This window comes from Muntiacus reevesi, chromosome 15 (genome assembly GCF_963930625.1).
Source record: "Muntiacus reevesi chromosome 15, mMunRee1.1, whole genome shotgun sequence".
NCBI classification, from domain to species: Eukaryota; Metazoa; Chordata; class Mammalia; order Artiodactyla; family Cervidae; genus Muntiacus; species Muntiacus reevesi.
In genome coordinates this window covers 40,037,955-40,062,504 of record NC_089263.1, presented here as the reverse complement: position 1 = coordinate 40,062,504, position 24,550 = coordinate 40,037,955, and the positions used below count along the sequence as shown (strand labels likewise).

At 37.0% G+C, this 24,550-nt stretch overlaps 1 protein-coding gene across 4 annotated transcripts in view; it reads right to left on the bottom strand.

The window, feature by feature from the left end:
* The window catches only part of ARHGAP5 (Rho GTPase activating protein 5), a 70,703-nt gene extending 46,495 nt beyond the window's left edge, over window positions 1-24,208 (bottom strand). Inside the window, exons 1-2 of one of the 4 annotated variants that reach the window (XM_065905929.1) lie at window positions 24,100-24,208; window positions 7,155-11,033 (exon numbers count right to left, since the gene is read on the bottom strand). In XM_065905929.1, coding sequence (XP_065762001.1) covers window positions 7,155-10,874 — 3,720 coding nt within the window. In that variant the 5' untranslated portion in view covers window positions 10,875-11,033; window positions 24,100-24,208. Of the gene's footprint in view, window positions 1-7,150; window positions 11,034-23,722; window positions 23,904-24,099 lie in introns of those variants that run through there. The other 3 variants (XM_065905930.1, XM_065905932.1, XM_065905928.1) reach the window with 3 other exon arrangements.
* Between the last annotated feature and the right edge of the window lie 342 nt (window positions 24,209-24,550).

Here is a 24,550-nt window from a genome sequence, read left to right as displayed (position 1 = left end):
TCTGATATAGACAAACAGCAGTTCAACACAGACATATTATCACATATTTCATTACTTTTGTATCTGGGATGAACAATTTCTAGATCAAGAGAAAATTCTTGTTACCACTGTTTGGCTTGACAGTATTTTCAAAGTGGGCATTTTACTTAATAAAGACTGAGGTTCTAGAAGTCAGAAGTCTAATAATTCTAAACTTAAGATTTACTATTCTAAAGGATCTACCATAGTAATAGCTTGGTATCAATCCATTACTTACTAATAATAAATTAACACCTTCTGACTCAATATATAGATATCCCTTCCTTTTTTTTTTTTAAGAAAACATACCTACTTTGGTATTCTTTCTTTAACAGGCTCTTAGCCCCTAGTACAATGGTTAAAGCAGCAGAATCTTTTAAGATACTGATAGAGGGGTTTCAGTAAGAAGGGAGCAATAAAATACAAAGAAAATAATATGGATTGGAAGGAACATCTGAGAGTAAAATACCAGTTGGTAGTTGCTAATAAAAATAAGTGGATGAAAAGATTCATGACCTGGAAATGACAGGAAAACAACCTTTAAAAAGGCTGAAAATGAAAAATCATTAGAATACCAGCTTATTCTAATGCACCACAAAATTCACCAAGTATTCTACTATTTACTATCTGAATCAAGAAGATAGCACCAAAATGGATACTGAAGAAAAGACAAGTACACCTCAATTCATTGCATGCATGTGTTAAAAACTGGCAATTTTATCAATACAACTCAAATTTTCTCATTTAGTTCATTCTCTTAAGCACTGTTTTACAAGCACTTTTAAGTTACAAAATCAATTTAACAGATCACAACCAGCACCTATTTTTTCACTATAATAGGCTAGAAAATCAAAATAACTTATAAAGCAGGTATTGCTTTAGAAAATTTCCTTTACACAGAAATATATATGTGTATAACGGGTCATGATTTACGAAAATAATCCTTACAAATCTTTCCAAATCAAGAAATATCTTACAACTTTTGTTCCCACAACTAATACTAAACTCCTTTTGGGGTATGGAACAAAAGGTAATTAAGCATAAAGCCTTCTCTGATTGGCAGAAATGATAATTAAAGCCTACATTAGGAGAATCAGGTCTTTGAGCCTCTTTTAAATGCCACTAATACCCAAATGTTATGATTTTCCAGATGTCAAGGAACCTAAAAAAATATTCCTAGACTATAGCTCCCATGCTGGAATCAAAGAACAAAGGTTAAAAGAATGAACTTTTCTCTTAGAAAATAAAAGAAAAGAAGTGCATGAACTTAGGATCAGAAATCACCTACGTGCAAAACTTAGGAGTATTTAATTTAAAAATGAGTCAAGAAACTAATCCAGCAAATGGAATAGAGGACTATTCTGAAATACAGTTGGAGTATACTGGGATATTTCAGGCATGAAGCACATTATAATAGCATTTATTGAGTACTGCTACATGTCAGGCATTTGAAACACATAGTTCCAATTTCTATCACAATCCCAAGGAAAATATTGTAATTCTTAATTTACAGGTGAGGCAATCAGCTAAGAAAGGGTATGTGGTCCACGTTTACTCTCCCTACCTTTAAGGATCATCTCTACTACCTGGCCATTCAACATTGGTAGCTCTTCAATGCTGTGTTAGACAACTGTATTCATTCTCCCTATGTCATTTCATCTACTGCTATCTCTGTTTCATTGTCTCCTAAATATGTATCTCCAACTCAGACCTCTTCTAGGAAGATCTGCATATCTAAATGCTTACTTGATACCTCCAACTGAACTCTAATTTCTACCCCTCAACTCCAAACCTGGCAAATTTCCAATGCTCTATGTAAGGAACAGCATCATCACTGATTAAGCTGCACAAGCTAGAAACCAAGGCGGTATCTTTCCTGTCTCATTCATCATCTTCACCCTTCCCTCATATACGCAATATATTCACCAAATCCACCCCATTCTATCCATTGCCACCATTCTCCCTCCCACTCCAACTATTCAAATCTTTCTTTTTTTTTCCAGTTTCATTCACTTTATTATTCTCTTTATAAAATTATAAAGTGAATCGTGATAAATCTTTCATCACGATTCACTTAGGCTACTTTATGTAAATCCCTGCTGGTCTTCCATATCACTCAACCCATACTTCACACTGAAACTAAGTGATTTCAGCTTCACTAACTCTGTTAATTTCAATTTACTCTTAGGCTCAATAACAAAAAGTCCAACAGTGCTAAAAAGGTCTGAGTCCAGTAGCCACTCTCAAATCTCTCCTTTACTATTCTCTCCCATAGATCAGGTATCAGCCAACTATGGCCTAGCAGACCAATTTACCCTGTTGCCTGTTTTTTTGAAAACAGCCATACTCATTCACTTACGTGTTGTTCATGGCTGCTTTTGCACTGCAATGGCAAACCTGAGCAGTTATAATACAGGATGTTTCACACCTTCAAAGTCTCATATACTTATTAGTTTGCTCTTTAAAGAAAGTTTGTCAACAACTGTTTTAGATCATTGACTAGTCACACTGACTAATCACATCTCCTTTAAGAACATGCACATTCTCTTCATTCAGGATTAAATATTCTTCCATCCACCCAACTACTCCTCTGGTTAAGTTCTATTCATCTATCAGATCTAACAAAATGACAGGTCTCAGGGAAGCCCTTACTTACCCTGTAGACCAGTTTTTCCTAATTCAGATTAGCCACATTTCAAGTGTTCAACAGCCTTAGGTGGCTTGGAAGGACAGTTCTGAGTTTGAGGTCTGTATATTTGGGAGCTCTCTGTTCTATTTTACTGGTCAATGTGACTGTTTCTATTTAACCACACTGTGCTAAATACTAAAGTTCTACACAAGTTGACAGAATAAGCAGATATGTCACCACTCCACCTCTGTCTTTCTTCTTCAGAAGTGTCCTAGTTATTCAATATTTGTATTTACTATTTACTCTTCCATATTTGTATTAGAATCTGTGTAAAATTTCTTGAAAAATCTTTGACACTTTAGTGAAACAACACAATCTAGAGATGTAGTCTGAAGAACAATAACTTCTTTATGATAAGCCACATTCATGGATAGGAAGGCAACAGCTCCCCATTTATTTATATGCTCTTTAATGTCTTAAAATAATGTTTTATGCTTTTCAACACAGAGGTTTGCACATTATGTTACAATTACTCCCAGGCACTAGATAGTCTACTATGCTTTTGTAAATGGTGTCTTCTCTAAATTATTTTTTCTAGTTATTTATTGCTGATGTATAGAGATGCAACTGACTTGATTATTGATGATATATGGAACTAACTTTGCTCTTTTATTAATATTATAATTTACCTGGAGATCCTACTTGGCGTTCACATAGGCCAATCATACCATCAGCCACTAACAAAAGTTTTGTTTCTTTCCAATACTCACACTTTTATTATCTTTTCCCTATCTTATTGCTTTAACTAGCATCTCTATATAATATTGACTGGAAGTGGTGATATTTTAAACATTCTATCTTGTTTCTGGGTGAAAAGGGAATTCATTTCCCTCATGAGGATGTTATTTAAAGTGATTTCACTTGTTTGTGTATTTATAGATACCTGTTCTCAAGTAAGCTCTCACCTGTTCATAATTTAGTAGCTTTCCACTAAATTAGTAGGAAGCTAATGAATGAAATTTTATCAAGTGCTTTTTATATATTGTTGAATTTTTTTTTTTTTTTTGCCCTTAAATACATCTATAATCCCTTAATTAAAACTCTTGGGGTAAGATGTATTTTAGAACTCAGAAAATTTCAGTCATTACCAATACTGTACAATACAAAAAATGTCTATTACATAACAACCCCAACAAACTTTGGGTCAGTACCCTGTGTTCAAATACATGAATATATCTGCAGTGAACTATATCGATATTTTTTTAGATAAGACAATGATTATATGTAGCCTCACACACCAGTTCAAGTAGGATTTTCCCAAAAACAGTAAATCAGATCATGCTGCTGAATTCTACAAAAATTTTTGATTTTCAGAGGTTATGGATTTCAAAGTTGCAGTTAAGGGTCTGTAGACCTGCACTTTACAATTTTTGCATGTGCACTCTTAAGTAAAATGGGACTATAATTTTCCTTTCTTACATTATCATTGACTGGTTCTGGGACTAAGAATACATAACTTCACAGAGAATGAATTTCATGAATTCTCCTACTCTTCCTATTTTCTGGATTTGTAGAACATTGGAATGACCTGTTCCTTAAAAAGTCTCCTGTAGAATTTTACCTGGGCCTGGTATTTTTGTGCTAAGATGTAACTACTACTTCATAACTTATTTAACAGTTACAGGATTATTCTAAGCTTTTTTGTCATAGACTTCAACTTTGCATAACTTTCAAATTTATTGATCTAAATTGTTGACAGTATTTTCTACTATCTTATTAATCTGCTGCTGCTGCTGCTAAGTCGCTTCAGTCGTGTCCGACTCTGTGCGACCCCAGAGACGGCAGCCCACCAGGCTCCCCTGTCCCTGGGACTCTCCAGGCAAGAACACTGGAGTGGGCTGCCAATTCCTTCTCCAATGCATGAAAGTGAAAAGTGAAAGTGAAGTCACTCAGTCATGCCCAACTCTTAGTGACCCCACGGACTGCAGCCCAGCAGGCTCCTCTGTCCATGGGATTTTCCAGGCAAAAGTACTGGAGTGGGGTGCCATTGCCTCCTCTGCTTAATCTGATCTATCTGTAATTAAGCTATCTGTAATTATAGTCCCCTTTTCATTCTCAGGGTTTACACCTTCTCTTTTTACCTGATCTTGTCAGATTTTTGTCTATGTTTCTAGTCTTTTCAAATAGTAAAACTTCTAGTTTTGTTGATTTCTCATTTGGTCTCTGTACTCATCACTTCAAAACTGAATGTGTACATCGGCCTCCTAGCTAGACTACCTGATGCCAATCTCCTCCCTAATCGGAATCTCAAGTACAAAACAATTTTCTTACTGCTTAGGCCCTGCTTAACTAACTGCTTTTGGATTTAAACTAGCTCTTCAGTTTAGCAGACTCTTGTAAGTTTCAGTTCAGTTGCTCAGTTGCGTGGGACTCTTGGTGACCCCATGGACTGCAGCACTCCAGGCCTCCCTGGCCATTATCAACTCTCTATAAAGGCAATGATATTGCACAATACCCTCAACTGGGACAGTTTCCTACTGTATCTTAACTAGACTAGACACAATTTTACACCTCGGTACAAATGACTTACCCCTCTTAAAGTATCTTTTCTTCTTCCTAAAAACCAATCAAAATATTCAAAGCTGGTGATTTACCTTTTTCATGAAGTTTTAGGAACCTAACTCTATACCCCTATGGTGATCTCTCATCTTGTATTCACTTAATGTATGTATCTGACAGTATTATCACAAAATAATGTATATATTTTTTTATTTGATCAATTTACCACATGCCAAGCACTATTTTAAATAACTATGAACATATTTCTCATAGGGAAATATGTTTATCTCCATCTTCCTTGAAAGGCATATACAGAATTTACACAGCTAGTAAGCTGATTCAAATTCTAGCAGTCTGGCTCTAGATCATGTGCTCTTAACTGTTACACTATGTTTCCCTACAGTGTTCTAGTGTTACTTTTCTACCTCTGTTCCAAAAACAGGGTACTGTCTTTCAAACTAACATTTAAGCTTTTTTAGGGATGCGCATCTTCAATTCTTTTATATCCTTCAACAGCTTTTTGTACAGACTTAAGCATATATATAGCAGGTTTTTAGTGAATGCTCACTAAAATGAAACAGAAGACAACTTACTCAAGTCCACCTTACACAATGAAAATAATTTCCAGGCAAACAAAAGCTGCACCAAAATGCTCCAGCTTTTCTGTAATGTTTAAAGGAAAAAATACCACGGATAACTATGATATAAATAGCTAGCCTTGGAGACATCCAAGGCACTTCACTGTACATATATAATACAAAGCTCTAAAGAATAATTGCAGCATAAAACTATATTTATAAAGCTGCATTGTAACCTATGTTTATCTTTTTAAGAACAGAGGTTCAAACATTTAAGTGACATTTATGTTTAAAGTGAAATAATGAAGGATTAAAAAATCACTTATAGATCTAAAAGCTTCCAAAATATCATGTTTTCCAATTCTCTTAAGTTCAAATATCATAACACAATGACTCTAAAATTTAAAGCAATGTTATATAGGCATGTCTTGGAGATAATACAGGTTGAGTTCCAGACCACTGCCTAAAAGCAAATATCGCAATAAAGTGAATCACAGAAATTCTCTGGTTTCCCAGTGCATGTAAAAATTACATGTATACTATATGGCGGGCTATTAAGTGTACGACAGTCTTTTGCCTAAAAAACCAATGTACATACATCAATTAAAAAATGTAGCTAAAATGTGTTAATCACTATTTGAGCCTTCAGTGAGTTGTAATCTTTTTGCAATAGTAACATCAAAAATCACTGACCACTGTAACAAATATAATAATTTTAAAATTTGGAATATTTTGAGAATTACCAAAATGCAACACAAAAGCAAGCAAGAAGTAAGAAAATGCTACTAGAAAAATGGTGCTATGAAGCCTTGATCATTGCAGGATTGCCACAAACCTTCAATTTGTAAAAAACGCAGTATCTGGGAAGTGCAAAAAGCAAAGCGCAATAAAATATATCAAATATGCCAATATATCAAATTAATATATTTACGTCAACAAATCAAGCTGCAAAACTGCTAAGTCAAAAGGGAAAGACAGACAAATAGGATGCTTACAGACAAACAGAAAATGAACAAAAGCATTTTATATCTAAGTTTCTGTAGACAGAATCTACATATTCACCTAGAATTTTTATGCTGAAGAACACAAAATCAAACTTCCACCCCAAATAAGCTTTTTGCTGTTCAGTTGCCCAGTCATGTCTGACTCTTTGCAAAATAAATAAGTTAAAGCACAAGTAAATAAAAGTAACAAAAAATAATCAATCCTCACAAAATATTCAGAAAATTAAAAAGAGCTGCCAATTACACTTACTAAATGACAGACAGCCTAACTTCTCACTGACGTCAAATCCATTATCTTAAAAAATAATTTTTTAAAAGTCAAAACAAACATCTTTGGAAACATTATGAACCATACATTAAACTTACTTTTTTGTCTTCTTTGACTTTGTGGGTTTTCTTCTTCATCTTCTTCTCATCTAACTCTTGGTCTGAAGTGATTGCAGGATTATCAATACCACCTTTCCAAGTTTCAACAGGAGAAAGCAGCGGGTCTTCCTCACTTCCACGATGTCTTCCTTTCCTTTTCGCTTTAGAAGTCGTGAAAGCCTCATCATCACTTGCATCTGAATGTGTTCTTCTGTAGTATGACTTGGCTTTACTAAATAAGGTTTTAGATTTATATTTGTATTTTGAAGGTCTCCGTTCTCCATGACTTTTCGAGGTTCTATCAGAAAATCCATTTTCTTCATCTCCTTGGGTGTTATTTACAAATGAGTTTCTAATTTTAATAACACGATTCTGACTGTCATCTGGGACAACGTATATCTCATCAGAATAGCCCTTCTGCTTGAAAATTGTGTCAATGGGTTCTGAGTAGTTATCTGAAGGATCCATATCTTCAGGATGTGCCAAAGGCACCCGAGAAGTCTGTTTTCTTGGATTTTTACCAATACCAGCTTCAATTGTTTTTAAAAGGTTTGGATCCAATTTTTTCACGTTTGTCTTCGGTGCAACTGGTTTAGGTTTAATAGGTGGAGGCACTTTATGGTTGCGTTCATGGTCATGACAATTCGGGGTGCTGTGAATAGGGTATTCATTTCCTTCCAAATCTAACCTATATCTGGATCGGTCACTAGGTGTTGGAAGCAGCTGTACATCATCCCCAATCGGACTATAGGGAGGTGGTGCTTCTGTATCATCATCTGAATCAGGGTAATTGTTGTAAGGAAAACAGTCTCTGGGAGATGGCAGGAAAACATCTTCACTCTGATGGGTTGATTCCCTTGTACTATCAGATAAATAGGAATTTTCTATCATATTTTTTTTCTCTAGAACATCACTGAAAAACAGTGTAAAGACCTCAGTTTGCCGATGATACTGAGATAAAGAATACAATGCTGTAAATTTAGCAGAGATCTCAGTTGCAATGTGTTCTCCTTCAGTCATTAACTCCTTGATGGCCTCATTTTCAAAAAAGTCTGCTTGACTGTCAGTAACTGCCACCAGTTGTACAGGGATGGTGTCCTGAACCTCTGAGAGAAATGCTCGAAGCATTCCCATTGATGCTTTCCGTTTGGCAGAATACACAAGTATATACCCATGAACCAGTTCATCTTTCCTGACTCCAATTGAGGAATGGTATGATAATATTGTGATCTGTATTCGCCTCCTTTTTTCACCAATGATTTTATCAAGCATTAGGGAATTATTCTGTCCAGCTTGGGCAGCACTACAAGCATGAGAATCAAGGAAGGGTGAAAGAATAAGATCCACACTAAATGGATCACCACACATGGCACACATGACAATTCTCAAGTCAGCTTCTGATACATCCTTATTGGTGGGAACTGGGCTCACCACATCTAAATTATGTTTAACAGATTCTAATACTCCTCTTAGAGCTTGCTTTATTTGGGTTTCATTAAATTTACGAGGATATGTACCACCAGGTACATCTACAAAAGGACATTGTAACTTGTTTGCCAACTGTTGCCCTTGGTGCCTGAGAATTGGTAGATTCTTACTAATAGAATCTCTCTGATTAGCCAGAATTAATGTAAATGGAAGGTTGGCCATATACTTATCTTTTCTGATCTGAGAAGCTTCAGTTCTTATTTTTCCAATAAATTCCCCAATAAAATTCAGTGACTCAATGGAATTAAATACACAAAAGCACCCATGTGGTTTAAAGGCAGCAGTCCCTAACTGACTTAAAAAGTAAGGCGACTTGGCATCAACAGGCCGAAGATCAAGTTCATAAATTTTTCCATCTAAGGCATACTCATCATCAGTGGATTGTGTCCTTATCTCATTTGCTAGTTCTTGGGCAAGGCCATCTTTCCCTAAAATGAAAAGGTTAACTTTATCTATATTGGTGCTATCATGATACAACCGTAAGCGACCATGATCCAACTGCAAAAGACTACTGGCAAGTAGCTGCTCTACTTTAATGTCTGTACAGTTTTGGCCACTAAGACACGTTTCTTTAGTGGGATGATAAACAAACCCTATGTGCTTAAGCAGAAGAGACTCCCTATCTGGTGCGAGTTTCTGTAAAGCTTTATATCTAGGTTCTTCACTCAAAACTGTATGAATTTCACTCATTTTATCTGAACTAGGTGTTGCATTAAGATCTAAATCATAAAAAAGTTCAGAATGTTCAAAAAGCATTTCCTGAAACTCTTCTTTGGCTTTTTCGACTATTTCTCGCTGATGCCTACCATACACCTCTTTGCTATCAGCCTCAGTGATGTATTTGAAGGCTTCATCCTCCATTACAAAGCACATAACTTCCTCCCATGGTTGCCCAGGTGAAATAAACTGAATTTTTTCCAAAGTCTTCTTGAATTTTTCCTTCATTTCTACCCTCCTCTTCTCTGATATTAGATGCTGTACATGGTTCTGATAGACTTTTTCAGCTTCTAAAGTGCTCAGGAGGTCAAATGGGATCCGTCTATCATTAATTTTGTCTATATGGTCAGTTTCATCCCAAGGTGTTTTTTCTAGCACCACAAAACATAACTGAAAATCTGCTCTCTTTTCCATTAACTTCAAAGCTTCTGACCAATTCAAATGTTCGATCTCTTCCAGATTTGGCAAAAGAGTGTTAAAAGCTCTTGGTAAAGTATTTATATATTCTTCTCTCCTTTTTCTTATATGTTCCTGTTTAAGTTGTTCTATGTGTTTTGAGAATGTATTTCTAGCCTTTCTTGTTCCCTCTAAGTTGATGTATTCTTCATAATCAGGATGATTTTTCAATTTGTTACTAACAGTTTTCCAAGTTGCATGATAATCTCTCACAGTCTGCACAAGTTTTTCAAACTTATCTGTTGCTGTGACAACAAGTTGTCTCTGTGTTTTATAAGCATCCAGATAGGGAATAATTTTAGGCTTGCCACGAGTTTTATCCAACATTTGTACCAGTGCAGTGAAACATGTCTCAATGTTGACGTTAAATCGTGCTGATGTTTCCACTACAAGGAGGTTCTTTTTGTTTGAAGCAAAGGCCTGAACTTCTCTAAGATAATGATCCACACATTCATCACATTTAGTTGCTGCTATTATTACAGGCTTTTTTGATTTTGATAGTTGGACAAAAAGGTTATTCACAAATTTAAGTTGATCATCAAACTTCCTATTGCATCCCTGACTTACGTCAATGCACAATAAAAATCCATCTACATTGAGCTTCCCTTCAGGCATTTGCTTCTGTTCGAAATCTTGCTCCAAGCCTAGTTGATCAGTGCAAATGTACATTAGTTTTTCTGCTGACTGCAATTTAGAGGCAGCTGCACGCTTTATATATGGTTGCAAATTCGTACTCCGATGAGGCAAGAAAGTCTGGTCATCAATGAACTCAGTTTGTTCGATGACATGAATTTTGCATTCTACTCCATCTTCACCACTTTGCGTTATGTCACCCCAGTACAAAAAATGATCATTGTTTACTACTCGTCCTCCGAAGTCAATGGTGCTAAGCACGGAAGTATGTTCTGGATAATACTCATCAGCTTTTGAGCGTACAAATCTATTGCACAAACAAGACTTTCCAACTCCACAGTTACCCTTGTCTTTTTCAGTCCCAGAGAGTCCAACCACACTGATGGTATAGGACGGGGGGCGAGGCTCTTTGTTTTTTGCCATCATAACTCTCTTGTCATGTCTCTACATTCATAAAGATAACCAGATATACTTCTCATTTTGAAAATAAAATCATCTCAAAATACATTTCAGAACTACATTTGGTTCTTTGTATTTCCCTCATTTCTGTGCAGAAAGGTCTTCAAGATCATACGGATCATCTTCCTAGAAAGAGAAATAGGACAAATCTTAGTCATGAATTACACATGCTGAACTATATACACATTAATGTTCACAATAAAGCACCAGACAAGTTAACAGTGTCACAGTATTTTAAAAAAATCACCAAAGACAGTTTATGATTTACTATTAAAAGTGCAAGAGGACCCCAAAATTTAAGGCAAATCTACCAACTAAAAAAACTAAATACAAATTTTAATGTGATCTTACAAACTTTAAAATAAAACCCTATTAACCAAATATGCATTTTGTTTCTAGTCCTTCCCTTCCCTCAATTTTCCTGTCTTCTCTGACTGGAGGCTATGTTTGATAACTAAAACAAACTAGTTGCCTTAACAACTCTCTCACAACTTAAAAAAAACTATCTGCTTTCTATTACATGGTTCCTCAAAACTTATTCCCTAAAATGGAATTTCATGTGAATTTAGCAAGATCTTAGAATTTAAAGTCTTATGCAATCTATCAAATATTATATACAAAACCAATTAAGTATATTCATATACGTAAACAAGAAAATGGAAAAAAATGAACAGTTAATACAAATCATTACAGTGATTAACTGGATCAACACTTCTCAAACTAAGGACCAATGTTTATTTCATATCTGCAAGTCAATTTTTAAAAATACAATGAAATTTTTAATCTGAATGAAATCTTTTAAAAAATGGAGGCCCCAATTTCTTATTAGATTCAAGAGACAAAAAATTACCGCCCAACTGTTTCTAAATGTTCCTGATTCCTGCATTTATTTCCTCTCAGAGTATTTACAAAGAGCTCACAGATCATATTTTGAGTAGCACAAAGCTCAAGAATTTTAAGATTATATATCTGAGACAATCTTTTAGAATTATTTGACATAAAAACAACAAATAACCCTTAAGACTTGCATGTAATTTAATTTCAGGTTATTTGTGTGGAAACAATGAATCAGTCTCTTATAATGGTTTTATTTGGAGACTCTTCACATTCTTTTGAGGTTGAATGAAAAGCAATACATAATTTCTACCATATCAAATTTCACAAGGAAAATATCCAGTCATGTACATCAACATATATGAAAAATATCTTCAATCCAGACAAAATAAAAAATCATCAAGACCATGAGGGAAAAAAAAATTAAAGCTCAGGAAATAACCACTATCTGCCCCAAATATGTGGTTTCTCCATACCCTCAAAATTGCAAGTAAATATCTATTAAGATTATAGTCTACATCTGCTATACTAATGGTAAAAAGAAATTAATTCTTGCAATTTAAAATTTTGACTAATATTTCTAATACAATATTTTATAATAAAATCTCAAGATTTATTCTTGTATTCTCTAAGTTTATCCTAGCAACCTCAATGAAATACTAATTTTAAATGTATCAGCCACCAAACACTCAAGCAAAATATTTATTAGGTTCACTTTTGTAATATAATGTTGAAGGACCAAAATAAGTAGTAGAAAATCATGAGTAAATGGAAATGACTTCAAATTAAATTCCTAACATTTATTAGTTTACAACAACAGTAAAACCCTAAATCTTTTGAGACACGGTTCCCCCATGTATAAAATGAAGCTGCCTATCTAAACAAATTTAAGAACTAAGTTTTTCTTTGTTAATATTAAATGCAAAGAAAAAATGCTTAATAAATATTTTCTGTTTTTAAGATTTGATTGTTGGAATCAAGGAAGCTGTTGAAGATTTATTAAAAAATGACATGTTCAGGCTGGGGACTTACCAGTATTTATCTGAGAGCAGTACATACAATAACTAGCAGTGTAAGAATTTAGGGCAGTCCCACTCAATCCTATTAAATTTCTTTATCAAGTAAAAAAAATTTTAAATCCTAATGTGATCAAACTGAATATTTGCACTGAGCATCAAGTTTAACATTCTTTAACTACAGAAAAGAACAATTGGGCTACTTAATGGATACTTACTGAAAAGAAAACAGTGAACTAACTGGGTAACAGTTATAAAGAGCAATAAAAAGCGAAATTAGTTTGTGAAAATAGCATAATGATTCCATAACAAATGGTTAAAAAAAAAAACCTGTAAAGAGCAGGATACAAAGTCTGTCTTTCTTTCTTACTAGACAAGCAAAAAAATTGCAGATGATATCCTCTTAAATGTATACCAAAAGAAAATATAATCAGTGATTATTTCGGAGAATTTTTACATTGAATTCTACAAACACCAGAACTACACAGAGCTCTTGATTAACTCTGGTGGACAAACATCTATTCTGAAAATTAAGAGCAATTCAAAGCAGTGAAAAGACTGTTCCCTGCTTTCCAGTTTAAGAGACACAAAATTTTCAATAGAAAAGTAACAGTTTGTCATATGGACCTGAGTATTGTGGAAATTTTTCAACTATAAATCTAATTCTTATCATAATGGTTACATCTTGGTTAATATTTTTTACAAATACTTATCCAAACACATTAAAAGAATCATTCATGCTCTCCTAGAGCATAAACCTCAGAAGACTGAGATACTTTTCTATATAAAATTATCCAGCATAAAGTCAAAAACACTACCACAAAATGAATTTTTAAAGTTTCAGAAAGAAAAAGCCCTTAAAAGTAAGGTGAATGGAAGCATGAAGTCATGCTTCTATCAGTCACTGAAAACTGGAAGGCTTTTTATTTAATAGAGAAATAAAACTCTATTGTATTGACAAATTTTCAGTACTAAGGCTCTGACACATCCTAATTAGTGGCAGTCTCTGACTTACAAATATTAAAGTTCAAATTAAAAATAAGGTAGTCTTGTGTGACATGTGTGGTTTACAGACCAAATTCACAGTAAACTACCACAGTGAAGAACATCCACGCTCTTTCTACTAACAATGTTCTCAGGCAGGCTACCCGCTGGCATTTTGAAGTCAGATCCAGAGTTTTTGTCATGAGTCACCATATAGTGATTATCAGGTGAGAAAATTCATTTATCTAGAGGTAGGAAAGGATGCTAGACAAATAGTTGCTCTCTCCAACTCTTCACCATAGCAGTGCCTTCTTTATCTGATTTACACGTTTACTTAACTCAGAAGCTTTTTAAAAGTATCTTCAGATTTTGAAAAAGTTTGAGAAATCCTAGACTAGAAAACTATTGTCATCGTGTCCTCGAAAAGATTTTGTCATTTGAATGAGTATGGCATAACTACCTCAAGGAAGAAAGTTATACTTTCTGTACAGGTTTATAAGGAAATTTACTTTCAGACACTTGGATAGTTTATGTAATTTATCCACTGGCCCTCACTATTCAAGTCAAAATTGCACTCCATTAACTAACCAAGGTATTTTTTCTTCTGTACTGTGAAAAAAAGAATGCCTTTTCAAAATTTCCCACTAATAAGCTAATGGCCAATGTCTATAGGCAGGCTGTTAGATTAAATTTGAAAACTCCTTTCAAGTGTTTTTAATGGCTAATACTTGACTATGTTGATCTTTTCTATTTTTGACATAACTTAATCTTTGTAAAAAAAAAATATAGAAACCAAGATAAAAAGCAATAATGACCTACTCAAAGTTACAGGGTTGAGTCTCTTGATAACCAATCTTTACCTTCTTAAGCATTGTCACTGTTGTCGTGTTCAACTCTTTTGCAACCCCATGCACTGTAGCCCACCAGTAGCTCCCAGTGTAGCCCCTCTGTCCATGGGATTTCCCAGGCAAGAACACTGGAGTGGGTAGCCATTTCCTTCCTTCTCCAGGAGATCTTTCCGACCCAGGGATTCAACCATGTCTCTAGCATTGGCAGGTAGGTTCTTTACCACTGAGCCACCAGGGAAACCCTTCTTAAGCATTAGTGCTACTTGTAATAACCTGCAATGTAATTTCTCCTCCTGCCTTTTAAGATTATCCTATAAACTTTCAAGGAAATGTTTAGAATAAGTATCTCTACAGAAATTAATGACAATGTATAATCTTTAAGTTGGACAACTGTGCTGAAATGAAGCTATCTCTACAACTAAGTTTTGAAATGTTTTAAGTCATTCAAACACAACATGATCTTTTAATGGAGTTTTAATAACATGAAGTGGCTTTCCGCAAAAAAAAAAAAATCTTTTTTAAAGTTCTATAAGGAATCTAGTCAACTGAAAGATTCTTAGTAATTCTGGATTTAAACTAAATTTTGTAATTTTCACAAAACCATTGCACTCATGAATAAAAAGTATATTTTAAAAAATATTTCACACTTCCAAGTTACTATATGCTGTCAGGAAATTCCTGTTGGCCTCATCTTCAAAATACATTCAGAAATCATTGCTTTTCACTACCTTTATTGCTATAAATCTGATCTCATTCCATTCACATCTCTGGCTCTTCATTATTCCAAAGGCTTCTCAACTAATTTCTCTGCTTCCACTCCTGCTCCTCTTACTCAGTCTGTTCACAGAACAGTCAGACTATTTCTTTTAAAACGTAAGTCAGACTCTCTCTTTCTTTAGGTTAAAACTCTCCCATGGCTCCAAAAAAGTAAAAGCTAAGTCTTTTCAATGGCTTACAACAAGACCTACCTTCTCTAACCATATCTTACTCTCTGACCTATTCCCATTTTATTCTCCCCATTCCTCATTCTATTCCAGTCACAGTGAAGAACCCTGAACAAGCTAAACATGTTCCTACCTTCGCCCTTACTTTCCCTAACAATCTCCAAATTCCCCTTTGCTTATCCTAATTTACTACACAACTTCTTTATTATTTGTCATTAACTCTATCCCTCTACCCTCCCCACTCTAGGTTTTAAAAAGATGTAAAGACGGTGGGATGATCTGAGAGAACAGCATCAAAACACATATATTATCAGGTGTGAAACAGATCACCAGCACAGGCTGGATGCATGAGACAAGTGCTCGGGGCTGGTGCACTGGGATGACCCAGAGGGATGGGATGGGGAGGGAGGTGGGAGGGGGGTTCAGGATGGGAAACACATGTAAATCTATGGCTGATTCATGTCAATGTATGGCAAAAACCACTACAATATTGTAATTAGCCTCCAACTAATAAAAATAAATGAAAAAATAAAATTAAATTAAAAAATAAAAAGATGTACAAATGCACAAATCTGTTCATTCCATCATCATATTCCAAGAGCCCCAAACAGTTCTTTCCACATAGTAGCTATTCAATGAATGTATGAAGCCTAATTAATAAAATCAAATGTTCTTAATTCTCTGGTTAAAAAAAATAAAAAGTAAATCATGTTAGGTTTACTAAATAAGTGCTATAATTTATTAACCTAAAAGATATCATTTATGGAGAAAATATACATATATTCAAGGTTCCAAAATTTTTATCAAAAATTAAGCTATCAGAATAAAGACTGCTGCTGCTGCTGCTAAGTTATTTCAGTCGTGTCCGACTCTGTGCGACCCCACAGACAGCAGCCCACCAGGCCCTCCATGCCTGGGATTCTCCAGGCAAGAATACTGGAGTGGGTTGCCATTTAACTATGATCTATAATAATGTACAGGTATACCTTGGAGATATTGCATGGTTGGTTGCAGACACCACAAAAAAGCAAATACACGATAAAGTGAGTCACACAAATTTTTTGGTTTCTCAATGCATATGAAAGTTTACCCTATATTGTAGTTTATTAACTGTGCTTCCATTATGTCTATATGTACATGCCTTAATCAAAAAATAACACTGTTGGGAAAATGGCATCTACAACTCGGTCTACACAAGGCTGCCAGAAACCTTCAATGTGCAAACCCTCAGCACCTGCAAAGCACAATAAAACAAAGCATGCCTGTATCCAGTCAGAATGATCACCTAACTTTTATTTTTGACACTTAAAACATTTTTTAAATGTACATTTCAAAGACCTAATTCCACAGAAGCAGTTTTGTAATTACATTCTCCATTTTTTTTTAATTAAAAAAAATATTTATTTTTGGCTGAGCTGAGTCTTCAATGCTTCACAGGTTTCTCTAGTCACAGAGAGTGGGGGCAATCCTCCAAATTTTGTGTGCAGGCTTCTTGTTACAGTGCCTTCTTTTGTTGCGGAGCACAGGCTCTAAGGCACAGGAGGCTTTAGTAGTTACAGCTCCTGGGCTCTAGGACACAGGTTCAATAGTAATGGCACATGGGCTTAGTTGCTCTGCACCATGTGGGATCTTCCCAGACCAGGGAGGATTCTTCACCACTGAGTCACCAGGGAAGCCCTACTCCATCTTTTTTAGGTCAAATAAAGAAAATATCCCTTAAATAAACAAATATTCAAGACAGAAGACAGATTCAAGCCCAAAGATGATCATATATTCCACAGTCTTAGATAAACTTACCTAGAAAAGTTTGAGAGTAAAAATATCAACTGTATACTAAAAGATGAATATGGCATAATACTGACTTAATACTTTTCTTAAGTATATCTCAATACAAACTTATGCTATAAAAATTAGAAGAGGAAACGAAAACGGCATTTTAACATACAAAAGAGAGTTAAGTAAACAATGTTAATGCCTATAGGAGGGTCAATCATATTCCATATTTTCTTTGACTAAGGTTTGTACCACATAAGCACACAACATTAAGGTTGAAAGGAATGCTAAAGTCATATTCCCATAAATTAGTTTTCATGGAAGCATATCTTGGTAGGATCCAGGATAAAGTGCTAGGATGGAGATTTTTTATTTTTTAGCCATATTCCCAGCACTCAGATCACTACCTGACATACATGGGAGATCAAGTATTTGATGACTAAATGAATCAATCTTCAAACTCAGATCCTGGAAAATCTTGAAGTCACATTCATAGTCACAATTAACAAAAATCACATACTGTTATGGGTCCATAAGGTGTTGCAGTGCAGAAAATTCTAATATAAAAAGTCCAGTTCTTCCCCCAAGACCTTTAGTCTGCTCATTAACAGAAAAAATGGGTTTATAAACATTAAGCCTGAAGGGTACTTCCAGAAGGGTCTCAGTATGCAGCAGTCTGGGATCTCTCCAAACTCTACTCAGCAAAGGTAATTCTGCTTTTTACCCATTTTTATCTTTTGATATTTCAAGTATTTATTGTTTGAAAAAGTTTCACTGCATAACATAATGGTGTAAACTATTCCCAAACAGATTTACTGCCAATCCTATTTTTAATCCACACTTTCCTCTAGTAACATGTTGTCTCTGAGGACACCGTATCAAAGTTATTCTAAGCCCTTCCTAGTCCATTTCTTTCTTCTGTGGTGAAAACAGAAGAATCAAGGGTCACCTCACTTACATCAACCTATGTAAACAACCCATTAAATATATACTGTGCTTAGCTACTATTTGCTTAACTTTATGGCAGAAGTTTAGATAGGGTGGTCAGGGAGGGTGGTCTGACTAAGCCAGGGAGCTATGAATATACTCCTTTCCAGGGTCCAAGTTCTTTCTTCTCACTTTGGAAAATGGAGACACAACGGGAAGGGCATAATTTGACATTCATTATTGTAAGGCTACACAGGAGGGAAAACAAACTACAATTTTCTTACTTACGGGAACATTAAGTGGTCAAATAAAAATCTCAAAAAAGGGTACAGACTAAAAAGGTGGTATGGATTTTTTAAAAAAGGCTGAAAACTACTGCCCACTATTTTTAACAAGTACTATAGATGAGGCGACATAGGCAATGCCATACACTATAGAACTGATAAATGTAGTAGAACTCAAAGAAATGAAAGATCAGTACAAATTAGAATAGGTCAGGGCTTTGAAAGCTTTTTCTGTGAAAGGTCAAACAATAAATACTAGAAGCCACAGACAATATTTACACAAATGATCATTATAGACAATGAAATTAGAATTCCATGTAATTTTCACATATTACAAAATATTATTCAAAACTGTTTCCCCAACCATTTCAAAATGTAAGAAGCCATTAAACACAGATAAGCAGCAGACTGGATTGTGCTCACAGACTATAATCTGCAGACTCCTGCAATAGATTTAAGGATCTGAGTAAACTCTGAAAGAGAGACTGGATTTGGATTTTAAAGTCTTTCCTGGTATGTGATTAGTGTGGAGTGGCTGAGTACAGTTGCCATGTTAGAAAGCAGAAACTTACTTATTTCTGAAGATATGTCTATGGAAGGTCTTCAAGGGCAAATAGGAGTTAGATGTAGTGAGCAATAATAAACCATTCTAAATTAGAAGTGAAATACAAAATTGGATTTGGAGGGGCACAATGCCTAAGAGATGGGCAAACACTAGAGGCTTGAAAGCACCTGAACTATCACAGAACTGAAAAGAGCCATTCAAGACAAAGACTTTGGTGACTGGCTACTAGATAAAAGAAATAAAAGAGAAATGAGTCAAGTTTCTTAAAGAAAAACTGATCAGTCTCAGCAACAGATGGTGCTAACACTTGAGTTTCAGGTGACAGTATTACCAAGACAAGTGAAAACACAGAAATGAAATGAGGTAAAGTCAAGATTAGTAACATCAATTTCAAGATCGCAAACTTGAGAAAATAATTTAAGAGACCATTTGATGTGATACCCTTTGTAACAAGCATTCCAAGAGTTATAAACTTAGACAGTAAAGTAGAAATCTGGATCTCTGTCTCTCCTTCCCTTTAACAGTCAACCAAAACAAAAATAAAGAAGCAAATAGAGAGAGATATTATCTTGGTTCTAAAAAGGCAAGTATAGAAATAAATATAAAATGCTGTATCACAATACTGAATAGGAAGAAAATGAACAAACTGTATACCCTATTAGAAGGCAAAGAATCAGTTCTCCAAGGCTGTCTGACAATGCCAAATATAGTTAACGAAGATAGGAATGCAGAGATAATTTATTTCCCCATTACTCCTTCTATTAACCTTGTGTTAATATTTTTCCCCAAATCCTTCAATTTGGCTTACAATGTACGAAGTGAGTTCGTACGTTTTTACCTTATATCTACCCCCACCCCCACCCCCTTAATTTATCCACACCTCCCTATGCTTTGGGTCCACAGTGTCATTAACTTAATGTCTTTTTTTCTCACTTATCCCAATCCTGAAACTTCAAAAGGGTATCTCCTTTATCTAAATTTCTTTGCACCGATTCTTAAATCACTATGTACTACTTTGTATATGGCTCTTCTACTGTGTTAACTGGCATTTACTCCTAAATCGTCAAGCACCAAAGTTCCGCGCCAAAGCTGTAAGCTCTTTTAAGGGAGCAAACATTTTATATTTCCTTGTATCACTCTAGTGCGTAGGTGCTCAATAAAATATTGGTCAGGGATAATAAAATAGACTAAATCTAATATGAGGCTAGGAAAATGAAAATTCATTTTTCCATTAACTCTTCGTGATGAAAAGCTTGAAAATCTAACCAAATGGAACCACACTAGTCATTATTTTAACCCAAAAATTACAGTTATGCATAACTTTTCCCCAATAGTCCTAAGGAGTAAAATACAGACATAACCAAATATTAACAACCTATTTTATCTGACTGCAAATCTAAGGAATTGTGGACAATCTCCAAAAGAGAGAAAACAAAACAAAAACCTTTTAAGTCTCTCTTACTTTCGAAGTTCTACTTGCAGTCAAAACATTCAAATTCAAATGCTTCTTCTATAAAGGTTTCCCAGAGAGGCCCTGATAGAAACAGAGGTTCTCTTTTCCACATTTCTTAGTACTTGTAACCATCAATATTTATTACTGTAAAGTTACTACTGCTTCAACTATAGCTTGAGCTACATTATTTCTAACTTATCTTGGTACCCCTAAGGCCAGGCATATAAGGGTCGAACGAAGTTAATCTGAATTAATGAATACAAACTGGATGCTTTCAAACAAATTTTAATACAGATGATTTCTTTTTTCAAAGGAATTCTTGTATTTAGGAAGAATACTTTTAATAGACAAAAATAAAAGCTGCCCTGGTTTCTAAGGGTGAGATATCAAGGAAGTCTCAAGGCATCCAGCAAAAATTCATAAGGGATCCAAGGAACAGAATTTGAAAACCAATTAAAGTTCATACCTAAAATTCTAAGCAGTGAAATAATATTTTTCTTTGTTTTCCTAGTTTGAGAAAATTATCAACAACCTTCACTTTAACAAATAGGAGCTTGATTACTCAAGTCACCAAAGAATGGAACACTTTACAAACTTTCTTCACAGTTCTTTACAAAATCAGACTCCCGTGGTGTACCCCAAATGTATTTTACAAACATCCTTCAGGAACACAAATGTTACTAAAACAGAACACTATACAACACTTCTTGAGTCAACTATATCATCTGCATACTTTCTAGGTATGCAAAGAAAAAATCAGTCCAAATAAATTTCAAAAATAGTATCTATGGAAACTTAAGTTGTGACAAAACATTCTGCAGCTACCAAGAAAATCCCAATTATGCCATTTTATGTTTAAGAACTGAATACTAAAAGCAACCCTTGTGTTAAGTACCATTAATGATGAAAAAGTAAAAGTTTAGTACGGTCTTCTTGAGAAGTAACTTTTTCCTCAATGTAAAAGTGAGTTACAAAATATTATTCTAAGCTGTACCACAACTTGAATTCCAAAAAAAGAATGCAAATACAATACCTTATTCCTTATTCCTTAAAAAATCTTAACTTTCAAGGTCGAAATAATTTTCTCCAAAAGAGTTTAAGTGTACAGATTAAATCAGCCTTTCAAACAGAAAAAGAGAGGGGTGGGGTCCTGGTTTCAAAACATTTAGGATAAGTACCATGTGACAGAATTAAGACATTACTTTTGCAATAGGATTTCTAAAGCGCTAAAGTAATTTAAATGTGGGGGAGTGGTGCTAAAAAACTGATAAAGATATCAGAATTCTGTGACAATTCTTTCTTGGATATCCAAGTGTAATACATCCCATTTCCCAATGCTCTTATAAATATACGAAAAATGGTAAAATACATGCTGAAGTGGGTTAAAAAAAATGTAGCCTACACATGACAACCAAATCTAGTCACCTGAACTGCTCTAATTTCTGCTTTAAGTCAATTAGATCAGTAGTGCTACTTCTTGAAAGCTAAATGCAGATATACCCAGATTTTCAATCATGTATGTTTAGCCACATGCTCCAAGGCCTATGCAAGTTTTTGGTAATCTGCATTTACCAGGGTCTTCCTCTGATCGACTACAGATACAAGAAATGTGGGTCAATTTCAAAGAATAGATGAAAGAGCCAAAAATGAAAAAGCAATTTAAAATGGAAGCGAAACCTTAAACTGAAAACTGCCTAGTAGGTTACCGGTATCGTCAGTATTTCTATCTAAGAATACTAAATAAGAGTACAGTTTCATCACATTAAAGTCAAATAAGCCGGAATTGACAGTACTCCAAACATTTTATTAAAATATTTTACTCATACCAAATACTTTTCTGAAGCGTTGAATCCAGATCAAATTTTTGTTAAAAGAACCATCTTAAGTGGAGATTTAGAGAAATGCTCCCTGAAATGAATGAAAACATCGATGGAAATAAACACTTATTAATTATTCAAATTGAATACTAGTTTTGGGATTTAAGTAGAGTCGGCAAACCCCGCCCTCCCAACACCTGTAGAAGACTGCATAAGGAAAAATCAGTAAACATAGCGACGCATTTCACTATTTCATACCTGAACACTTTTTTAAAAATGATGTCGTTTCCTACCAATTACAAATGCAAAAGCAAATTATCGATGGGAATTTGAACTTAAAAACGCGCGTACACACCATCTTGTATGCCTCTTCTGGTCTATATTTAAAACATTTGAATTCCACATATTAAACATGGGCCCAAACTGGATTTCTATCATATTGTAAAAGCATAACCATCTTCCTTACAACTTCCTCGGAATTTTACTAAACGTCCTGATAGTTTGTCTAGACTTCCGAGCACCTTTCAGCCTCAGCTACACCCTGAGCCTCCACCTCACTTGCATTTCTAATAACGCCGGAGAGGGAGGGTGAGAGAGAGTGAGTGTATTTATGTGTGGATAAGTGCGCGCGCGCTCCCGCGCAGTTCCCCACCCCCACCCCGATACTTTTCTTTAGTAGAAACAAGAGGGAGAATCTAGAGGTTATTCCAGCGAAAACTCAATTTCAAAGCCTCAACCCAGTCGCAGCCTACCCTTAGGACGCTGTGTTTTGGTTGCGCAGTGCAACTTCTCACATCCTACCCCGAGCTTTAGGAGCAGACAAGAAATTGGTGAACAGAACCCAGGGAGGAGGGGGGAGCTAGGGGGGAAAAAGTGAAAGGGCCGATCCCCCAGAAAGGCGCTCAAGTTTGCAATGAAGAATGTGTCTCCGCGAATATGCGCCCACCCCACCTCTCCCGTTCCAGGTGGAACTAGTTAACAGCGGCCGCCCGGCTAATAGACACCGCCACCTTCCTCCCCCACGCACCATCGGAGACCAGGACAAGTGAGGACGGCGGGCTGGAGCGGACTCCGGCCACCATCAGGCCCCTGCCGACCCCTGCCCCATCACCTGTGGGGAAAGCGCCCCCTCCCCCGGCCTCTCTGCCCTTCACGCCGCCCGTCTGCCCCCCACGGCAGCCGCTCCCCGCCCCGGCCTGCGAGGACAGAGCGCGGCGCCGGGCTCCCCTCCGCGGCGGCGGGGCCCCAGCCCCTTGAACTGGTTACAACCGGCGGCGGCGACCGAGCGGGGCAGTGGGCGGCGGGAGGGTCCCCGGCTGGGAGGGGGAGAACGGACAGGCCCAGAGGAGCTGGGAGTCGCAAGGTCCTACCTAACACCGTCGGTCTCCTCCGTCTCCTCCTCAACGGCAGCGGCCCCGGTGGTGGCGGCGGCAGCGACATTCCTGGGGAGCGCTCCCGCCGCCGCCGCCTCCTCCTCCACTCTCGGCTCGCCTCTCTTCCCTGGCGCGCTCACCGAGCGCCGCGTCCCTTCAGCCACCTCCCCCCGCCCGCCCCAACACACACGCCCCGAAACCTCAAGCCCTACGGCTCCCGTGGCCGGGTAACCCACCCTCCCTCCCTCCCCGCCACCAGCGGCGGCCCCGTCCCTCCCCCCTTCCCCGGCGCCCGCCGCCGCGCTGGGCTCAGTAATGGCGGCCACTCGGGCTCCCTCGCGCTGACGGATCTCTCCCTCTCTCCCGAACTTTACCTCAGCATCTCTCCCGGCGCGCACCGCCGGAACGCACACGCGCGCGCGCGCTGCCACACACCCGGCCGGGGGCGGAGCGGCGGCGCAACCTCGACGGGGCGCGCGCGCGCGCACCCGCACCGCCCTCCCCACAATCCCCCGCCCCCGCCGCCCTCACCTCGCGACGCCTCCCGCGCCGCGCGCCCGGCTGGGCCCCGCCCCTGCCCTCGTCTCCCGGGAGCCTGGGAAGGCGCGAGCGCCGGAGCCGGAGGGAGGGAGCGAGCGCGCGGGGCCGCGTTCTCGCTCGCGTCCAGGCTCCCCCATTGGCTTCTGCCCCTCCCCCTTCTTCCTCCGCCTCTCCCATCCATTGGTTCCCTCTCCTACTCCATTCCTTCTCACCTTTTCCCTTTTACCCATTGGCGTGAATATTTTTCCTCTGCTTTCCCCCTTTCTCCGTATTCTGCTCCTCCTC